The following is a 16,772-nucleotide window of genomic DNA, read 5'->3' as shown; positions in this document are numbered from 1 at the left end:
TGTATGTATGTATGTATATATATATATATATATATATATATATATATATATATATATATATATATATATATATATATATGTGTATATATATATATATATATATATATATATATATATATATATATATATATATATATATATATATATATATATATATATTTGCGTTTGTGTGTGTGTGTGTGTGGATTTATGTATGAATTATACATGTACATATTTTTGTTCTGAATATGAATCGTTCTACGCACTTTACGCACGACACATTAGAATCTGAATTAGAGCGCACCAAAACCGTCTCCACCCACGTTTATGTATTTTATTTCAAGCCGTGTCCTCTAGTAAATAATGTTACGATGATATATGAATACTATCAGTATTTCTTTTATTTCATGAAAAGAAAAACTTTAATGCAAAAACATTTAGTTTTTGCTTATGTTCCACCACGCCCTGTTATTTCTAATGTTGCGAATGGAGCGTACATTAGATAGGACTTTTTGGCACCTTCCCTGGTGGTTTCATTTGTCCAAGAGATGACGATATTTTGGAACGTGACATAAAGCTTTATATTAATTAATAGTGGATACAGTATCCAGACTCCAAATCTGTTTATTTCAACGATTAGGAAATATATTATTTCCTGTGCTCAGAATACGTGCCACTGTCCATGATTTTACGTGCTAACTGTAATAATACAATTTTGTTGTACAGAAAGATTTGGTTGAACTGACTCACATTGTTGATTTTCTTTAGAAATTCTGAATGTTATCATTATAATCATTTAATTTCCCCGATTAAACTTTTGAAAATCCTTAGGGAAATGTAACATCATGCTCATATTTTTAAGTACACTTTAATCAAAAACAAAAATTACATTATGAAAGCACTGCTTTCGTCATTAAAGTCGAATAATAATAAATAAAAGCAATAATACACTAATTTTCCCCTCATTTCTTGAGCTGAGAAATGGCCTTAAACCCCAAAAAATAACTACAACCGCCTCATACTTAAAAGAAGACAAGGTGACTATATGATACTAGACTGTCACTAGTAACAAAAACAGGCATTTTGAATTTTCGAAATGGGCTCCGTGGTTTGCAGTACAGTGGGTTGAATACTTATAATATGACATATGTATGGGATTTTTTATATTCTGGGCCTAATTGTTTATATTGAGAAAGGGTACAGTAGAAAGCCTGCAGTAAAATTAAAACTATAGATAGTCTGGATTTGGTGGCAGAAACTGAGTCTAGACTTAAATGATATAATCAGTTGGATTAAATAAATTGTAATTCTGTGTTTAAATCTGACCAACTAAAGGAATGAAACAGAGACAGACTTTATGACGTAATGTGACATGTGATCTTTCTGCTATGTCGAGGAGACATATATGATGGCTGTGTGAGAAGAAAACAAAACAACAACAAGTGTTAATGTCTGCATTTGCCGCTGCAAGACCAGTGTAGGTAAATTTGTCGAGTTTGCTGAATAATAATTTGCGCAAATTATTATAAAAAAATATTAATGAGGACTCATCAAAGTGCTTTATTTCACACACCCATCCCCGAACCCAACAACAAAACCATCGACTTCCGTATCCGGTCAAGCTTTTTGTATAAGTAAATAATAAGCGTTTTCACCATGTACGTTTGCAATGTAGTCTGCATATACATGTTGCAATAATGGGTGTTTTATTTTGGGGAGTGACTAGGGCTACTGAAAAAAGTAGTTGGAGATAGTACGCGAGGTATACCTTAAATACTTCATTTCAGACTATAATGTTGATTTTACTATTGTCAATGATATAAGTTAGGTTGTAAACAGGCATCACATTCTTCATTTACAGACACAATATTTCTATTTCATCTTGTAATTATTCATTAAAAGACTACATGAGGCAACAGTACACATTGTTCGGTATTCGAAATACATAACTAAACTCCGGCGTTTCAAATGTGTCCTTGCGTGTTATTATTCATGTTCTAATGGACTGAATACAGTGTAAAGGCTTTGGCTTTTATTATGGACGAAAAGCAGTTAAATGCTAATGGACTAAACAGCCAGTCTATAGTGATTGAGTTAAATGAGTTTTATTCTCTGTGGTAAAAATAAATGACACTGACAACCTACCAATCTATGTTTTCCCGTTCAAAAGCAAGGCATAGACAAATCGGTCTATCGTCAGTGATGTAAATGGAGCCTCTCAGTCTCACAAGCATCGGTAATGCCACAAGCGCCTGTAAATGCCACATGTGACATAGAAAATAACGTGTCTGAAACACAACAAAATTTATCAAATGTGCTGACTCTTCAGAAATAGAATTAAATGATATCCATCTGTTTCGAAAACATCACAGTTTTTTTCGGTGCACTTATATATCTTCATTGACACAGTAATGACACCTTCATTGTTTCATCTTACCCTTTATAGCTTGCATAGCCTCGTTACATTTGCTTTTCTTGATTAAAGAACAATTATTATTTTATGAATACTTTTACCTATTTCTGAACGTTTATACAGTGCTTTGTGAATGTTGTTGTAAATCGAACCTTTTTTGTAATTACTAGACCAAATAATGTGAGTTTTCGCCACTACACTCTACCAAAATGTATAAGGGTAACTTCTCCAAAGTACGTAAATATGTAAAGACAAACAAATAGAAATATATATACATACAGAGAGAGAGAGAGAGAGAGAGAGAGATGTAAATATACACCAGACAGAATGAAAAGTGTTATCCCTAGATTCCTATAGAAGAATGCTTGATAATAATAGGCAGAATTAATATTTTAATACAAATAATACTATCATACAGGTCAGAGAACGTTTAATTCGTACTCTACGGAGATTCGAACCCATGTCCGCGGGTAAACGGTATTTCCTCACGACTAAGCACACATCACCTAATAAATGATGTTACTCAATCGGATTAAATGTACTCGTGTGTAGCAGACACACTCAAATGACGACATAGTAATTAATTCTCATGTATCAACACAGTCATTCCGGATTCCTATGAAAGAAATCAAGGTATATAGAATTAATTGTAGAGAATTATAAATATACAGCAGACAGGACGAAAAGTGATATCCCTGGATTAACAAAGAAGAATTCTTGATAATAGTAGGCAGAAGTAATATTTCAATACAAGAGATGGACAGGTAGATAAGCAAAGGCGGAGATATACTGTCCATCCTCGTGAACTATCGCACGAAATAATCGGCGTACAAACAAAAGACGCACTCGCACGTAGACTTAAATGAATAAAGACCACAAATGGATAAACAAGGGACATGATTGAGTGGAAAGTAAACACCTAGCAGAGATAAACAATCTTCATCTAAAACAATATGACAGGTACCGCAGAGGCTGTACTTAATCAATTAAGCAATTATGACGCTTGCAGGTGCAATTTCGACATTATATGTCACAACAACGTAAATGTTACAATTCATTTCTTATAATGGTAACCCTCTCGTTAGAGTCGCCGGCTAACATACGAACGTGAATGACAGGCGAGAAAAGAACCAGGTAATATCGCAACCGCATTGTCACTTTATTGCAGTTACAAGCGCTTTTTGACACTTGTAACGGGTGATGCTGTCAGCGATGAAAATGGAGACGCTGCCTATCGGTTGAAAACGTGTCATTCTAGCAGTAGTTCGTCACACACAAACACACACACACATACACACACAATCTTCCAGGCAAAACAAAATAAGACGAAACACCGCCTTACAAGTGCTAACCAATTTATAACTGGTAATTAAACATGTTCTCAGTATATACTTTCCCCTGGGAGTTGAAAAATATATGCGTTCCACCATCAGGTGGGGCCAAATAAATAAGATCCTTATATACTTTAGTTTTATTAAGACCCAATCAACTATATTTTTGTTTAAAAGAACACTGGCGAATCTAAGCAGAGAATTAGCTGAAACTCGAAATGTAAACAATAATGCACTGCTGGTGTCAGGAGTCTCTCTCTCTCTCTCTCTCTCTCTCTCTCTCTCTCTCTATATATATATATATATATATATATATATATATATATATATATATATATATATATATATATATATATTTGGCTGAGAAAGTGTGTAGAGGGTCATGGGCAGTACTCTCGGGGATGCAATGACATATTGTTCACTAAGGAAAAACAGCAAGTGATGAACAACACACTGATAGTCTGATAGTCTTAACTATTGAAATACCCCTTGTATAATAAAAGTCATATGGTGCAACGTGACAATCACGGTATATCGTGTGCGCGGATTTTAATACTCATAGTATGTGGTTATATTCTCTGTTTTTTATTTGTTTTCTTTTTTTCTTCATTTTTTGAGGGTGTTTTTGCGGGGGGGGGGGGCAAATAAAGGGGTCCAAGAAATAAACTTGCAAAGTACATTTTTTGTGGTATATTCACGACGCATTTATTCGCAAACCTTTAATAAACTGGTATCCAGCCATCTGTTCCTCTCACTCCTTAGCAATAAAAGCGAATAAGCAAGCGCCACAAACGAGAGAGAGAGAGACTTAAAAATTACCCGTTTGTGAATGAGACAGTCCCAGAATGAATGTTTTGACAGAGGTCAACTCACACGACATTTGGGGGGTTTTCATGCAATGCTAATTAAGTTTTTAATTGATAGTCTCACTGACTGTAGCTACGTCTCCCCAAGCCTCCGATTGCTGGTATCAGTAGTATAGAGTGACAATCTCAGTACAATTCGGCACGATATGTCAGTGTCCTATCAACCAGACTGGCATACACGTTCTAAACGGGCACAAGAGAAAGGTTGAACTATTTTACTAGGGGGCGAAACTTATGTGAAAGGCGACGGACGATGCTGGAGATCAATAGCATGCAACGTGTTTAAAACTGTAATGCTATACGTAGAGACTTCAATGAAATTTCTATCAAGATTACTGAAAATATGTACTGAGGATAGATGAAATCATCACAACAGGTTACCTTCCAAATATGACAAAGGCAGAAGTACTTAATCTTTTCTAACAATCCAAATGCCAACATAATTCGGTCTGCTCTGAATTAGTGATATGAAATTTGAGATCTACCTCTAGATGCATGCTTCGGCTATTCACTGCGTATATAGGTATCCTTATCGGAGAGATCCTTTGTATTTGACAGTGTCTATACTATACGTCAATCTATACTATACGTCAATCTCACAGGGACTGGTATCGTTGCTTACAATGGACCTATCATAAATGTATTATTAGTAACTACAAAGGAGGACACTTGTCTCCTTGCTCGCGCGACCTATTTAAGAATAAACGCTGATATTTCAAGCTTAATAAATTTGGTACTGATATTTAGCTCATGCATGCGACTGTGTATCCCTGTCAAAAGTTTGACTTAATATCATACCTTTAAGGAATGGCAAATCATTTTCCCACGATACTGCTCGACATGGTCGCAATCGCGCCCGCTTAGTATTCAAGCGAGATCCCGCTGAATGGAATACTGTCTTCTCATTGGTTAAAAAAAAATGACGTCATGTATTTATTTATAACTTATTTTCAGTTGGCCGATGAGAAGGTAGTATTCCATTCAGCGGGTTGTTCTTGCATATTAAGCGAGCGCGATCATGGACATGTCGCGCAATTGTCCTGAAGTATATATGTAAATCTGGTAGTAGGTTTTACCAGAGGCGTAGCTGGGGGGGGGGGCGGGGGGGGCAGGGGGGTACATATGTCCCCGGGCGCCAAGGTACAGGGGCGCCAAAATGAGGCTTACAACGTTACATTATAATAAGTAAACAAGGGTAACATTCAAAAATGTGATTAAACGGGGAGGGGGCTGGGGCTCCAATTTTATAGTTCGTCCCCGGGCGCAAAATATCATAGCTACGCCTCTGGGTTTTACTGTTTATTTATCCTTTTTTAAAAGCTTTTTGATCGTGTACAATATACATATTAAACTATAGTTTTCTCTTCTAGAGAAAGGTATTGATGAAAATATGTTTAAAGGTTTAAAAAGTAAATTTGTATTCTTCTTTGAAAAGCTGTGCACGAACACCGGATGGACTAACCAGATATTTTAATTGCATTTTAGGAACATGACAAGGAGATATTCCAAGCCCAATTCCTTTTTGTCTTTTTTATTGATGATTTAGTTAAAAATTTACAAACTAAGTGTAATAGGAGTATTTTAATCACAAAGAATAAATTGGGATGTTTGCCTTATTGTATGCAGATGATGTGGCTAAATTGGGATGTTTGCCTTATTGTATGCAGATGATGTGGCTAAATTGGGATGTTTGCCTTATTGCATGCAGATGATGTGGCTAAATTGGGATGTTTGCCTTATTTTATGCAGATGATGTGGCTAAATTGGGATGTTTGCCTTATTTTATGCAGATGATGTGGCTAAATTGGGATGTTTGCCTTATTGTATGCAGATGATGTGGCTAAATTGGGATGTTTGCCTTATTGTATGCAGATGATGTGGCTAAATTGGGATGTTTGCCTTATTGTATGCAGGCGATGTGGTTAAATGGGGATGTTTGCCTTATTTTATGCAGATGATGTGGCTAAATGGGGATGTTTGCCTTATTTTATGCAGATGATGTGGCTAAATGGGGATGTTTGCCTTATTTTATGCAGATGATGTGGCTAAATGGGGATGTTTGCCTTATTGTATGCAGATGATGTGGCTAAATGGGGATGTTTGCCTTATTGTATGCAGATGATGTGGCTAAATGGGGATGTTTGCCTTATTGTATGCAGATGATGTGGCTAAATTGGGATGTTTGCCTTATTGTATGCAGATGATGTGGCTAAATTGGGATGTTTGCCTTATTGCATACAGATGATGTGGCTAAATTGGGATGTTTGCCTTATTGCATGCAGATGATGTGGCTAAATTGGGATGTTTGCCTTATTGTATGCAGATGATGTGGCTAAATTGGGATGTTTGCCTTATTGCATGCAGATGATGTGGCTAAATTGGGATGTTTGCCTTATTGTATGCAGATGATGTGGCTAAATTGGGATGTTTGCCTTATTGCATGCAGATGATGTGGCTAAATTGGGATGTTTGCCTTATTTTATGCAGATGATGTGGCTAAATAGGGATGTTTGCCTTATTGCATGCAGATGATGTGGCTAAATGGGGATGTTTGCCTTATTGCATGCAGATGATGTGGCTAAGGGGTCGTCCATTAGTTATGTCAACAAAATGGGCGGAGGGGGTTTGAAGAAGTTTGACAATTGTTGACATGGGGGAGGGGGGAGTTCAAGATAAATTGACGTCAACAATGTTATTTTTTTACAGTCAATTTAATAAATCAAAAAATAGGAAATTAGACTGTGCGTTGGTATGGCACACACTCGCTCGCCCGTCAACAGCCCACCAGTTTAATCCTAAACCGGTTGAGCTCTTGCCAAGGAAGTCATAGTCTTGCATCATCATATTTTGTTTTTATTCAATGTAGATTGTACACTTTAGACAGATTAACCACATATGGTATTAATCTGAAGAAATTAATGAATCAGCCACTATGCCCATTATAACAATTGAGGAACATTTGGCTTCCCCATGGGAAGATGATAGAAGCTAGAATATAAAGTCTCGATTTTTTCATGAATTCAAAGTGTTATAGTCAATTTGAAATCTGTTAAACAAGTAAAAAAATGTATTAAAATTTATTTGTAGACCTTTTAATTTCCATAATTCTATTTTTAGCATAAAAGCCATCCGTATAAAATATTGTTAGTTTGTGGGGGGGGGGGGTAAAAAATTTTGACATAATTTTATTAGGGGGGTCACTGAAAGTTTGACAGTTGTTGACAAGGGGGGAAGGGGGAGGGTAAAATATTGCCTAAAATTTGTTGACATAATTAATGGACGTCCCCTAAACTGGGATGTTTGCCTTATTGGATGCAGATGATGTGGCTAAACCTGGATGCTTGCCTTATTGTATGCAGATGATGTGGTTAAATTGGGATGTTTGCCTTATTGTATGCAGATGATGTGGCTAAATTGGGATGTTTGCCTTTTTGTATGCAGATGATGTGGTTAAATTGGCATGTTTGCCTTATTGTATGTAGATGATGTGGTTAACATGGGATGTTTGCCTTATTGTATGCAGATGATGTGGCTAAATTGGGATGTTTGCCTTATTGTATGCAGATGATGTGGCTAAATTGGGATGTTTGCCTTTTTGTATGCAGATGGTGTGGTTAAATTGGCATGTTTGCCTTATTGTATGTAGATGATGTGGTTAAATTGGGATGTTTGCCTTATTGTATGCAGATGATGTGACTAAATTTGGATGTTTGTCTTATTGTATGCAAATGATGTGGCTAAATTGGTATGTTTTCCTTATTGTATGCAGATGATGTGGTTAAATTGAGATGTTTTGATTATTGTATGCAGATGATGTGGCTAAATTGTGCTGAAATTGTCTGGTTATCGCAACAACAAATTAATGCCACATATGAATTCCGTCTTGAAACAGGAATGAAATTAATCTATCAAAAACAAATAATAATTGTCTTTCGAAATGGTGGCTTCCTGATAAATTATGAGCTTTGGTATTATAGGGGTAAACCTATTGAAACTATCATTTTATAAATATATGTGGTTGCCTTTCACATTGAGGTTGAGCTAGACGTAGGCAAAAAAAGACCATGTTGGCATCACAGATGTTGAATGAAGTATGTAGAATATTTAGGTATGAGCACACATTTAGAAGATTCCCTACCCATGATATGTGATATATTTAAAATATATGATGCTATGGTGAAAACAATTTTATATTACGGCTCAGAAATATGGTAGAATGAATATTCAACAGAAATATAATCAATTCAACACAGAGTCTGTAAAAGATATCTTAACGTACCAAATACTGTGAATAATTAAATTATTTATAGTGAATGTCGACAATACTATCTGAGTATAGCTTATATGTTCAGATGTGTAAAATACTGGACAAAAATGATACATATGCCGACAAGCAGATATCCTTTGAAATCTTATATTTTTTCTTTAAAAAATGGATGGTGCCAGCAAAAGCACATGGAACAATCAAGTTAAAATGTTTTATTCTCTCGTGGTTTTGGTTACGCATGGCTAGCGCAAGAAATGGGTGGTGGAAACAGTTTTTTGAGTATGTTCAGAAAACGTCTATTTGATTCGTCGTTAGAAATTTGGTCAAGTAAAACAGGCGATTCTAATTAAGCATGGCAACCACGTGTAAACAATGTAATTCATGATAACAGAATGTATAATGGATAGTAAATATGTATCCCGGCTCATGACATGCTACAATGATTTGTAATATTTCATAAAAGTAACCGTGTCGATGATCAGTGCGCTTCATGTCACGTGTCAGTGATCGAAACATCGTGTCTCTCACGCGATTGTGCCCCTCCTGCATCCCCCCCCCCCCATTTGGTAACTCCTAAAATTCCAGTTAGGGGCCCTAGGTGGCCCAGAGGTATATGGCGCTTGCTTACAGATCACTGGCATCTCCCCTCTGTCCGTGTGGGTTCGAGTCTCGGCCCGGTCAACATGGGTATGTGATAAAGTTTGCCAGTACCTTCCCGTGTGTCGGTGGTTCTTCCCTGGTTCTTTTCCGGGTTCTTCCTCCAATAAATATACTCGCCGTCATGTATAGCATTATCATGTACCGAAAAATGGTGTTACACCCCAGATAACAATAACAACCATTTGAATTATATGTCTTCTCCTAACTCAAAAGGAATTCATTAGTAGCTACGTACGAGGCATTCACATTTTGTATCGACATGCATACGGCAATGATAGTAATGTGTAATGCTATGTTTAGCCGCCTTTGCATTCCAATGTGGATGAAGTAAATGATATCTTGGCACAGAAAAGTTCGTGGAACACAAAGAAATCTACGCGGTTGCATTTCAGTGCTATAGAGATTTTTCAAAGGAAAGTGAACAAGTGAAAGAAAACTTGTAGAATTTTTTTTATTAAAGATGTCTTTCACTGAAGTACAATTATCGCTCTTGAAAACCACGATTAGTTATTATGGACAATGTATTGCCATTGTTTGAGGGAGAGGTGGAGATTTGTTCATCTGTTACAAGTCTTCACTTTCGTAAACAAATATTTATTTCCTTTAACATGAGCATCAAATGTAAAATGTCCCAAAATTTTCACCATTGTTTAATCTTTGTCACGAAGATCATTTAGGATCTGTACTTTTTTAGAGTATAAATGTACAAGTGTTGACTGAAACGACACTGAACGTAAACAGCATTCAGTCATCATTTCGCTAGCTAAATCATCATCATCATCATCATCATCATCATCATGCATGAACAGTTTTCATCTTATCTTACTCAGAACCATACATATTGTTACAGAATGCATTTTGGCCAAATTTATATTTTCACGGTGTCTGTTTTATGGTAACACCAATCGTATGAATTATAGTGATATATCTTGACTGAATTTGTGAGCTTTCAGGCCTATCTTAAAATGATACTTCTTCCTACATATGTAATCCATGCCAAACGCCTGTCTTCGTCTCAGTTTCGGAATGGTATTTAATACTAACAATAACAAAGGATGTGATGCATAATTTCAGAGAGCCTCCGATGACAGGAGATCTTCTGTGGAAAGGCGACCATCAGACGAGAAAAGATCTTCCGTCGATAGGACTTCCTTTGCTGCCCCAACCGCTTCAGGTTTTGGAGATGACGATGAGAGTTTTAACATTCTTACTAGAAGGAAGGTTGGAAAGAGTGAAACCAACAGACAGGTTTCAGAAATCATGGCACCAGACTTCGGAAAGGCCACTTTCTCAAAATCCACGAAAGCGTTTGATGAAATCGTAAGTTGCAGGATCCCTTGGGGGAAGCAGAATGCACGTGTAACAGTGATGGGTGTTTTAAATAAGGACACTACAATGGTTGTAGATATCCATTTTTGATACAAGTTATTTATTCAAAGGCAAAACACAAATTGTATTAAAAGGGAGAATCTGCATCGCTACACATTTAGGCGCAAAAGGCTTAGAAAATGAAAAGAAAGAGATTAATCAAATTATTTTTGTCAGATTAATTACTTTTTGATGGTCAGAAAAGGTATTTATAAATTCGACTAATTATTTAAATTATCTCAGATCTTAAAGAAATCGTGTTTTCACCGAGACAAGAACTTACATAAATTTATACAAGCTTCAGACGTTCTTCCTGACGTTAGAATGACGTAACACGTTAGAATATACATACTTTCTTCTTGTTCTAGTATTACACTTATAATTTAATTTACATTGTATTACACTTATAACTTACCTATTATTACACTTATAATTTAATTTACATTTTATTACACTTATAAATTACATAGTATTACACTTAGAATTCAATTTGCATTATTACACTTACAACCCGAGTATTACACTTATAATTTAATTTACATTGTATTACACCTTTCCGGTGGCCTAGTGGTTAGAACGTCCGCCTTGGATGTGGGAGGTCGTGGGTTCGATCCCCGGCCGAGTCATACCAAAGACTTATAAAAATGGTACTAACAGCTGCCTCGCTTGGCGTTCAGCATTAAGAGATTAGTGTTATGACTGGTCGGCCTGGCGTCAGGATAATGTGACTGGGTGGGACATCATGCTACATGTCTGCGGCATCATGTTCCAGTGGTTATCACTATAAACTGCCACACTGCAGACATCGTAACAATATGACTGGAAAATTGTTAAAGCTTCGTTAAAATTCAAATCACACACTCACACACATTGAATGACACTTATAAATTACATAGTATTACACTTATAATTTAATTTACATTGTATTATGCTTGTATTTTATATTGTATTACACTATAATTTAAAGTGTATTACACTTATAATTTCAGTATTACACTTACTTTTTGCAATGTATTACACTTGTAATTTACATTGTATTACACTTATATTTTACATCGTACTACATTTTTAATATACATTTATTTCCAAAGTTGTAGGTCTAACTGACAAACTTACTGATTAAAGTTTGATTGATTGATCGACTTTTTACTGCTGAAATATTGATTGAAAACATTTCTTTTAATAGAATTGTTTTAGATCTTTATTATTTTGTTGGTATTTAAGTGAGATTAAAGATGAAGTTATATAACCTTCTGGGTTTCGTTATAGTTCCTGGTATGTTAGCTTGCGATTTGATTAATTCCGCTCTTCAACAGTTCAAATGATTTATTTATTTATTTAATAGCAAACTTTCCAAGACGAAGATGAAAAACGTTCGTCTTCGATAAGCGTCGATGAAAATCAAAACGGTGAACACGGTGACAACTCAGACCAATCTACCGAAAGATCCACTGAACATTCGGACGAACAAAGCATATCATCAGTGGAATCTTTTGAGGCCAGCACGGGAAACTGGATCAAGTTCGCTCAGACTCGTTTCCAGGTTAAGTCGGCCTTTAGCTACGCGTGTTCACCGCTTCAGCAGCCGCTGCTACCTAAAACGGAGAAGGCAGACATTCTGGTAGGACTAATTATTTGACATTTCAAACGTTTAAAAAAAATTTCGCAAAGAATAAAATGAATTTAGAATAATATTTCGTAACAATTTCAACATGTCCATAATGACTTAAGAAGTCACATATATTTGAGAATCTCAAAGATCAATTGCATACGCTTGAATATGAGATATTCATTTATTCACCTAATCAGGTAAGACTTTTGTAAGAAACGGAAGTTCAAGTTTGCAAGTTATGTAACGAAGCTACATTTTCTAAACATATTGTGGACGAAACTTGAAATAAGCTCAAAACTCTGAAATCAAATATGTTGCTTTAAAACTTATATTTTATAATTCAGTTCTCAAAACTTGTTTCTTAAAAGTGTCGTAAATTTTTTTTACGTTATCTTGTCAGTTTATTGATTCGATGTAATATTTAAAGTACAAATTTACTGTACGCCACTAAGGAAGACTTGACTCAAAGAAATGAGCATTTCCGTCGGAAGAAATGTTTCGATATACACTTGTTCCGGACAAATATGTTTACTTTTATTATGGATATGGTTGTTTGTGAACATAGGCCCATATTCACAAAGCTGTAAACTTGAATGCGCTGTCGAACAAATTTGGTTAATTTTTTTTCTTCTTCTTCTAATCGATAATGAAGAAGAGGAACAGCATGCTACTGGTTTAAATATTGAAGTTATCTGGTTTAAGGATGTTGTAAAATGTAATTGGTTGTTGTGTGAAAATTCAATAAAAAAATAATGAAGTTAATGGAAATATTTTTAGTTTGGGTGTGCAATCATGTTAACAAATTTCGTAAATTTAGGGCCAGGCTGCTCCGTTACAATTTTCCTCAGCTGGACTGCACTCTTAAACTGAAATTCGGGTCAATAGTAAAGAATTATTTTGTTAAGATTCTCATGCAACAAATTTCCCAGACCTCCAGAATTAACAAATCTTTCCATTTAGATTAATTTCACCTCTTCAGACATTTCTACAATGATAATTATTTTCACGATCAAACATTTAGTTTAAGCATGTAGTCAATAGAAAACGTTTTGCAAAAGTGGGACCAAGTCCTTAAGGAAGACCTTTCCAATTTTGATGCAGTGTACAGAAAATATGCTTTGCTTTAATGCGTTTTTTCAAATGTGTTCATATGTTTTGGAGCAGGATTTTTGCATGTGTTTTCTTAATTTCAAGAAAAAGATTTGAAGCCCCTATGTATATCTATCACTTTAGTGTACTTACCTGTACAACGGTTAAATGTAATATATGGATTTACTGTGCAACTATTGCCTTGTGATCGACTAGAAATTAATATTTCCCTTTAATGAATCCAGACAATTGATCGATTTTACTGTTGGCACATCCATTACACCACGTGCTCGCCTTGATTGCACATGCTGATTATGAACCCTAACCATGATCGATAATAGCACTACATCTATTTATTTTTTTTTTTGACGTACGCAAGTCCCCACTGACTTCATATTGGAACAAATTGATTGGTAACTCTAGACGTGCTCTGGCAAAATAATTCTTATTTAAATAATGTCAGTTTTATTTTTGTTCTTGTTGCGCGTTATGTTCACACTGGTTTTGACCACGTGGTTTCTGAGCTTACTCGTGATAGCCGGTGACATTAATCCTAATCAGCACCCGATTCTACAGACTTCATAGTAGTTCCTCATACGACACATCTAGCTCGTCAGTTTCTTCTCGCAATCTGCTTTACTTTTTGCACCAATTCGCCATTACCGACTAAAAGGTATTTTGTCTAAAATACGATACACTGTATGCAGAATTGCAGGAATTTAATATTTTGGCCTTCACTGAAACTTAGCTTAATCCCTCCATTACTTCCGGTGACCTTTCCCTCCATTACTTCTGATGACATTTCCCTACATTACTTCTGATGACCTTTCCCTACCATTTTACCTAACCCATTTAGGAAATATCGTCTAGGCGATACTCACTGTGATGTCTTAATATAAACGGGAGAGTCACTTCATCTGAATCTGAATGTATACAGTGTAGGGCCAGTTACGACATAAAATTGCACCGGAAGAGGGAGCCACTAAAAAGTTAATAGAAGTGTTCAAGAACTGTCTTGAAGCTCTACACTGTTGGCGCGCACACAACACTGTCAATAATTCCAGTCCACAATGGCTTTTTCGAAGAAAGAATTTTAAATTGTTCTGTTCTTCATTTGCTCAACTACGAAACATCTACTGTTATTTGTTACTTGTTTTTCTACAAAGTGTATAGTTTCAAAATGAGGAAAAATTTGGCTTTTATTTTGGCGTTTTCGTCCTAATGATTTTAAAAATATATTAGGTGAGAGCCGGCACTAATCCTTCGACTACTTTTTAAAGGAATGTCAGACGGATCACACTACGCCTGTCTTGGAGTGTATGTAGACCCAGGTCCGATAACTTTTTGGTGACGCATCCTGCTTCACTGGTTTTGCAGAAAACATATACACATCTTGCTGCATGGGGTTGAACCTTCTCGACTCTTATCAACATCCTCAGTGTAGTACAGATCCTAGACGACACAACCATACTTTAATGTCGGTCGAAGTACAAAATTTTCTCAAACGACCTTTTGCTAAGACTTATGGTTACGATGGTCTAAATAACTGTATTTTGAATGAGTTGGCTTATGAACTCTTACATCCATTTTGTTTACTTTTTAACCAATCTCTTAAAGAATCAACCTTTGCAGACTCTTGGAAAGAAGCAAACGTTGTCCAATTTTAAAGAAGAGCAACCTTCCATCGTATCTGATTATAGATCAATATTTTTATTCGATAAAGCTGGAAAAGTGTTTGAAAGACTGGTTTCAAGCAAAAATTTAGTTGCTTCCGTAAAAATAGCATTCATGCCTTTTTAGTTTGTCTTTATTCGGGGTGATTCTACATTTAATCGATTAACATACTTCGATATGTGCAAAGCAACATATTCTGGTAAGGAAATTAGAGTTGTTTAGTGTTGTATTTTGCGATATAACTAAACGTTTCGAACGAGTGTGGCATAAAGGACTCTCCAAAAAATATATTGCTACTGGTATCACAGGAACCCTTATAAAATAGTTTTCTATCTAAAAAGCAGAATATGACGATTGATACTTCCGGGAGAGTTTTAAGAGCGGAGACGTTTAGAGCTGGTGTGCCCCAAGGATCAGTTTTAGGTCCCTTACTTTTCCGGGCATTCATATATATGATATATACACCGACTGCGTTTTTTGGCCCACAAGTCTTTTTCTGATCATAGATAATTCCATCGCTACCCCTCAGAATCTGGACTCTGACTTAAAAACAATTCCTCAGTGGGGGAAATAATTGGTTTGTATCGTTCTAAAATTGAATCCCTATCAATTTCTATGAAAATTAATAAACCCTTCCATCATCCACTATATTTGCTCAACCACAGAATTAAGGAAGTTGACGCTCACAAATATCTTGAAGGTTTTTTTTGAATGACTGCTCATGGTACAAGCAGATAGACTACATACAAACGGAGTGGTCAAGAATTAATGTAATAAGTAGACTCAAATTCCAAATTGACAGGAACTCTTTAAAAATTATATTTACAACTTTATACGATCTATTCTGGAATATGGTAATTTTGGTTTGGGACAAGCGCACATTACTCGAGAATAGAGAACTTGATAAATTGAAAAGTAACCAAGATGTTCCTCATGTCATGTTGACTATTCATTATTTTTTGTCATTTAAACTTAATATCGTCCGCCGTATGTTCATATATATTTACAACTTTCGAATCGTCAAAGGAGAAGAACATTTTAATCCATTTGCCTTCGTTCTAATCCATTACCTTCTATATTTGTACGTCATTTATTCTCCAATACAAAGTTATAAAATTAAATGTGTTTAAATTTAGCCTATCGAGGTAGAGGAAAGGTCATCCTCAATAATTAATGATCTTCTCCGTAATATAGGTAATTTCGTACCCAATTCCTTGCACGAAATTTTATTAGACTCAATTTCTCGACGTATGTCTGATGTACGATGAGTTACCCTTGACTGTCTGTTACAAGTATAGCTAGATAAATCACTATATTGTGTGCGTAGACTCGTCAATGCTCAATTTCAGTTAGTTTCATTTTAGAAACGGATGATTGTAAAATATGGGTAAAGTGTGGAAAGAGATTCTCTCTCTCTCTCTCTCTCTCTCTCTCTCTCTCTCATATATTGAGATGTTATTATGCCAGTCATACAGTTGTTGAGCAAACGAGTATTGAAATGTACAAAATTATA

The 16,772-nt window shown here is 35.5% G+C and overlaps 1 protein-coding gene across 3 annotated transcripts in view; it reads left to right on the top strand.

Annotated features, from left to right (window-relative positions):
• LOC149799962 (myosin-VIIa-like) overlaps nt 1-16,772 on the top strand; it is a 104,848-nt gene that overhangs the window by 28,170 nt on the left and 59,906 nt on the right. For all 3 annotated transcript variants that reach the window (XM_089959463.1, XM_089959464.1, XM_089959465.1), the window contains exons 2-3: nt 10,591-10,836; nt 12,230-12,505. In XM_089959463.1, the coding sequence (XP_089815589.1) occupies nt 10,591-10,836; nt 12,230-12,505 (522 nt within the window). The remainder of the gene's footprint in view (nt 1-10,590; nt 10,837-12,229; nt 12,506-16,772) is intronic.

This window comes from Sinohyriopsis cumingii, chromosome 5, assembly GCF_028554795.1.
Source record: "Sinohyriopsis cumingii isolate HCF-2022 chromosome 5, ASM2855479v2, whole genome shotgun sequence".
Taxonomy (NCBI): domain Eukaryota; kingdom Metazoa; phylum Mollusca; class Bivalvia; order Unionida; family Unionidae; genus Sinohyriopsis; species Sinohyriopsis cumingii.
The sequence above is the reverse complement of the archived record's forward strand: the minus strand, read 5'-3'. Positions and strand labels throughout refer to the sequence as shown.